Source organism: Hipposideros armiger, unplaced genomic scaffold (assembly GCF_001890085.2).
Source record: "Hipposideros armiger isolate ML-2016 unplaced genomic scaffold, ASM189008v1 scaffold_279, whole genome shotgun sequence".
NCBI classification, from domain to species: Eukaryota; Metazoa; Chordata; class Mammalia; order Chiroptera; family Hipposideridae; genus Hipposideros; species Hipposideros armiger.
In genome coordinates, this window is record NW_017731629.1 from 530,964 (window position 1) to 537,078 (window position 6,115).

The 6,115-nt window shown below is 38.7% G+C and overlaps 1 protein-coding gene across 2 annotated transcripts in view; it reads right to left on the bottom strand.

The window, feature by feature from the left end:
• Positions 1–711: 711 nt before the first annotated feature.
• MRPL22 (mitochondrial ribosomal protein L22) overlaps positions 712–6,115 on the bottom strand; it is a 29,204-nt gene continuing 23,800 nt past the window's right edge. Inside the window, exon 7 of one of the 2 annotated variants that reach the window (XM_019657719.1) lies at positions 712–821. In XM_019657719.1, the coding sequence (XP_019513264.1) occupies positions 727–821 (95 nt within the window). In that variant the 3' untranslated portion in view covers positions 712–726. The remainder of the gene's footprint in view (positions 822–6,115) is intronic. The other variant, XM_019657720.1, reaches the window with a different exon arrangement.

Below are 6,115 nucleotides of genomic sequence, written 5' to 3' on the forward strand. Positions count from 1 at the left end.
CTACATGTACTAAGTGTTCTAAATTGCTGTAAAAGATATACCACCACCTGCCTGTGTAGGTAGTGTACACATTAAAGGTACTCAAATACTTTTTGAATGAAAGAGAAAACATTAAGACATCTCAAAAATGGGAACAACCTTCTAAAGATAATGCTCAACAGGTACCAGGTATTTAAAATACTGTCAATATTTCCTATCACTAGCATTGAGGTAAATGAGAACCTTGACATTTCAACATTAGAAACCCTTCCCTCCCCACTTCATCGCTCTTAGCAAAGAACACTTGATGTACAGTCGCTCACTTTCTCTAAAGTGAATCACTTTAAATGCCATGAATCACTAAGCAGTGACATTTTATTAGTCCGTGTCCACTTGTTAAGGCTAGTCACAGTGTCATTAGTCATCATTACAAGTTTGAAAAGGAAATGAACTTTCAAAGTCTGTGGTCATGCAATACCAGATATTAGCTTTAAATAGATGACAAGCATTTGAAGGAATTACCATATAATGAGAACATATGCTACCAAGAAACACTTCCCTTAAAATGCCTATACTTACTTATTTTAGGGGGCTGAAAAAGTCATTGCGGAGCTGAAATGATAGCCAAACAAGTAGCTAGTCTTTCAAAACCCCAAAAGAAGTCTATGGAATGAAATGTCTAGGCATTTTCCAGGAATACAATAAGATAAATCAGTTTCCCACATTTTATAAGCATCACTAGGGTACTTACCCAGGCCTCTCTCTCAGGGTTTCAGATCCAGTGAGTCTGTGGGGAGGCCTGGGAATCTGTATTTTTAACAAGAACCTCAGATGATTCTTATCTGGGAAGTTTGGCAAATACAAGGATAAAATGTCTGATGTGTCATGGTAAGATGCTTCATCTTCCTGAGCTTACTCATCTCTTTTTCATTCACAATGCAATCAGGCAACAAAATACTTAACAACTAAGTTTTTAAAATCATAAGACAAATTCAAACTATCAGCCCTACTTAAGAAAAGAGATTTGTACACAGAACTAAATGAAAAGAGGGTGCAGGTGGGGCAGATATTTTTCAGCAGAAATGTGCATAAAGAGACCAGTGAATTAAAGACCCATTCATGTGCGCGTAATGGTTAAGTTTATTTTTGCTTAATGGCAATACTGGACTTTGCTCATTCACTTGGGAGGACAGGATTAAAGCTCCTCACCCTATCTCTCTCTACTACAATTACTGAAATGGATTTAAAGACAAATGTTATTTCATTTGTACCTGAATTCCATTACAAAGTGTTTCCTATTAGCTAAGAAGCCCACACTCCTATGAAATTGAGTAAAATTAATTAAATTTTATTTGATATTCAGTCACAGAGCAGGAAAGGTCACCAAGGGGTTTTAAGCAAATGGTCTTGCTCTCCATCCATTCCATCTCTTCCAATGATTCTGGGCCTTCCCAGCATTACTTATTCATGCTGCTCCCAGAAGAAAATGCTACTGACGAACTGGGGTCCTGCATCTTCTGAGATGCCATGTCAATTTCCCTCTGCACCCTTGCATGCATCACAATATATTTAGTTATACAAGGTTCAGCTTTAAAATATTTCAATTGAAAATCATAACTCCTTTGACTCTCAGAAGTAGGTGTTGTCACAGCATCAATTCCAGGTGAGCTGAGGTGAGATTTTAACTTAACCAGAATAAACATCTCCAGTAGGGCACAGGTTATGTGACAAAGTGAAATGTAGATGTTTTTTTTTTTACTCTAATTGTCGAAAAATTATAAGGCATAACTAATTTCCCCCATAATGAGTCAGCCTGTTTTCCTCTATTTGGCGAGTAGCAGGTTCCCCATATCTTTAAATTTCTGAATTTAAAATATCTTTAGATAAAACAATTCTTCTTACATGTAGGTTTGGCAGATGGAGAAAATTTTGCTTTGACAGCAACATCTTTGTTGAATTACAAAACTGCTGAGGTTACAAGTAATTGCTGCTGAAGTGAGAGGAAAACATTAACTCCCAACTGCTGCTCCACTTGACTGTGGTGTTGGGAGGGGGCAAGAAAGCTTTGTAATAAACGCCGGTCTCTTTCTGGAAAAAGAGCTGTGTGAAGGTACGCTATCAAAAACCCCTTACATTTTGTACAAATGATTCCCAAAGCATTTTCACTTACATTAGTTTAATTTGATGCGGAACAGGCATACAAAGCCCGCGGTAGTGCTTCGGGATGTAATACCGAAGGGAAACAAACACTTCTGGGTCATCTGAGCCCTGCAAGGCCCCTTGGCTTTTATAATTCAACAGATTTTCCAGTCTGGTAACTGGAAGGTTAAATTATAGAAGAGCTTTATGGATTAGGCACCTGGACTAGCTCATTATAAATAAAGATTTGTTTTAAGTCCCCCTGTGATCTTTAATTCACCTCCTTAGAGTTGACAAAGAATTTATTTATTTNTGCAGAACCAGGTACTTGAGAAACCTAGCTTAAATAATAGCTCCAATATTGATAAGCTCTGTGATGCTGAGATAGTTATTCAAATTCTGTGTGCTCTGGTTTCTTCCTTTAGAAAGTGGCAAAATAATACCTATGTTGGTAGGATGCTGTGAAGGGTAATGTAAAATAATACTAGCACAGAGCTTCGCAAATAATGAGGTTCCAGTAAATAGTACCTATTATCAATGCCACCTTAAAACATGGCACTAAAACAACACTCTGCATTGGACAAGGGGAGTGTTCTCAAAGTATGGCCCCCTACAGCAGAATCATCTGGGAATGCTTGTTTAAAGCAGATTTCTGGAAAAATACCTGGTGAATTAGAATTATTGGGACAAGACCCAGAAGTCCACAATAACAAGCAAGCACCCAGGCTCCCCCTCTGCATCAAAGTCTGGGAAACACTGGACTAGGGCCTTGGGCAGAGAGCTTCCTGTCAGTGAACACAAGTGTATCGGGGAGAGCCTGGGAGAGCTGAACACTAATTTAATGCCAACAATTTTCTGCTAACAAGAGTGAGTGAGTGCCACCTACTGCCTCCTTTTAGAATGCAACGCTGACACGGGTTCAATTCCTCTCTCAGCAACTGAATTCATTCTGAAAAATGAATCATCCTAAACAAAATATCCAAGCAACAGAAAACGTGGTTAGAAGGAGACACAAAACAGTCTTTATTAAACTAGAAGAAAACTGTCTGAGTTAAAGGGGTTTTGGAGTTTTAGATTAATATATCCAATAAACTCCTGTAATTTCAAGTCACTGCTAAAACAGTAAAGGAAAATACAATCCTTCACCCAAGTGGCCTATACCAACAGTGGAAGGGAAGAGAGAACCACAGAATGCCCTAAAGTAGGGCAACGAAACAACATGCAGTTACGCTCATCTCCACCATCCCTTCCCCTACAGCCAAGAGCAAATCAAGTGCAACGAGGACAAGCTTTCTTATCCTGCAACACTCCACTCAAGTCCAAGAAGAAAACTCCACCTGCAGCAAAGTTAATATTCCCTTCAAAAGGTACTCAGAAAAGTCTTTTGAATTACAGTCTGTTCCTATGTTTAAAGCTGATTTCCCTTTATAAGTTGCAAATGCATAAAATATTCCCAGATGCTGAAGAGATGTACCACCTTATAAATACTCATAAANGCCCTCATTTGTATTTCTTGATTGGACTCACAGGATCTGTCCATGTCCATGATTTTTTTCCCCTCCAAAGAACCAAGAGTTAGGAGTGTTCTATTATCAAGTAGATTGTTTAAATGTACTTGAAGAACAAATTTTTGGTTTTAGGGCAACGTAATTTTAAAAAGTGGTCTGTGTAATTATTTTTTGGGAGAATGTACTGAGGTCTTTGTGATAAGCCTAGAATTGATCTTACATGTTCTTACAGTCATTTGAAATGGATAGGTAGTCTCTGTAAATTAGTTTGAAATATTTATCACAGCTATTATTACGTCAAAAAACATCTCAAATCTCAGTGACATTTTTAAACAATAGGAACTTATTATTCTTCATGAGTCTATGAGGTGCTTATGGTGGTTTTTCTAGTCTCAACAGAGCTCATTCATGCTTCTGTAGTCAGTTTTTGGTTGAGTAGGCAGCTGTGCGGATGTAGGCTGGGCTTACTCACATGTTCAGTGGTTGGCTGGCTGTAAGCTGGGAACCCACAGCTCTCTTCCATATGGTCTCTCATCCTCCAGCACATTAGCCTGGGCTGTTTACATGGTAGAAGCAGCGGTCCAAGAGGAAGCTAGCAAGGCCTAGGCTAAAAACCTGCAAACTCTCACTTCTGCAACGTCCTGTGGGCTAAAGAAGTCACAAAGTCAGCCCAAATTCAAGATGTTGAAAGATTCCACCTCTTAATAAGAGGAGCTGCAAAGTCACATTGCAAAGAGCATGGATACAGGGAAAGAGAGAAAACAGATAAACAAATTTAAATTAGAATTTCTTACCCTGGGGTCCACTATGGATACTGGGAACTTATAGGTGACCTTCAGGAGGTTCAGTAATGTTCTCAAATTGACTGCAGACTGTGTTCCTCCATAAGTTCATTTAACAACTCTTTTAGGTTCATTTAATGTCTTTTCCTTAAATTTCACTTTGTTTGATATTAATACTATCATCCCTTACTTTCCAGAGTGGAATTTTTATGAGTCTCCTTGGGCTGTAATTGAAAATAATTCATTCACGTTTCTACTGGACAAACATAAAAAATGTTTTCAGTGCACAAGTATGATTCACTCACCAATATTTCCTCTCTGCCATTCAACGTATTTGTGATACCATAACAGATACACCCTAAGTTATATGTTAACTGAGTAGGCTGGTTTGACTTAAGAAGGTAAAAATCTCTCATGCAGAGATCTGATCCTAGACAGTTACTTCCGAGACAGAGGATAAGAAGAGATGCCCATTCCTAGAAGTGTTAATAATGTCACCTACGCAATTTTCTCCTGCTTCGGAATCTGTCTGGAGGTTCAACACTCCAAAAACATTTCCCGTTTTAAACCCACACATGTGGTGAGCTTAATTAACTAAAATTGTTATTCCAACCTCTGTATTAAAATGAAATGCATGGGGGAAAATCTAATTTTTTTAATCACTTACAGAAAAACACGCCCATTTTATTTTATGATATTTGCAGTATACTTTAGTGCCTTTCCCCTGGGACTTAGCACGACCCTTATAAAGTTTGGTAAATCTGGGTCAGCTCCAAAGACAGTACATCCCCCATCTGCATCCCACATCCCATGTACATCTTATCTTGTGGAAGGATGAAGTGGTCCTAATGTTTATACTGTTAAAAACAAAACCCAAGTTAGCATTCTGGTAACACAACTCTTTACTAATCCATATGACATGTGTCATTTTTACCCTTTCCCCCTCATTCTATCGCTAAGGAAATAAACTTTCCCCCAAAAAAGCAGTAACTATTTTTCAGGGCACCCCGATGTCTGTTCCCATAGCCCTGGCCAGCGACTTTCTCGTAACATTCAGCACAGTAAACACTTGCAATTACTGATTTACAGTGTTTTTCCCATCCATGTGTGAGCTCCACAAGTGGGGCAGTTTCCTTTCACTGCCTGGAGCCTCAGCTCCAGGCATATAATGGTTGCCAAATAAATTATGCATTGTAGAAAAAAACAAGAGCTAAACGTTTTTTCAAATAATCTATCATATGTTAAAAGTCAGGATAATGGTTACCTTTGGGGAAAAGAGGTGGGTAGAGACTGGGAGGGGCCATGAAGGGGACTTCAGGGCTGTTGTCATGTTCTGTTTCTGCAGCTGGTTACTTGGGCATGTTCATCAGTTGATCAGTTATTAAGCCATACACTTGTGATTGGTGCACTTTCTGAAGATGCTTCACACCAACAAAAAAAGTTTAAGTCTATCATAATTGTCTGACAACGAAAGAATTACAAGCAGTCAGAAACTGCCATTAAAGAATAATTAATAGACATTAGTTTCTGAACGGGTCAAGTTAAACTTCAAAAGTGGGGGCCAAATTGTTCGTGTGTTAGAAAGTGCACTCTCAGCCATGGACACTAACCAGATGGACTCTGCACCAGTCGCAGTGGGGAAGAGTCATTAATGAAGATAATGTATAGAAAGTGCTTAAAACAGTACCGTGGACATACTGCTACATG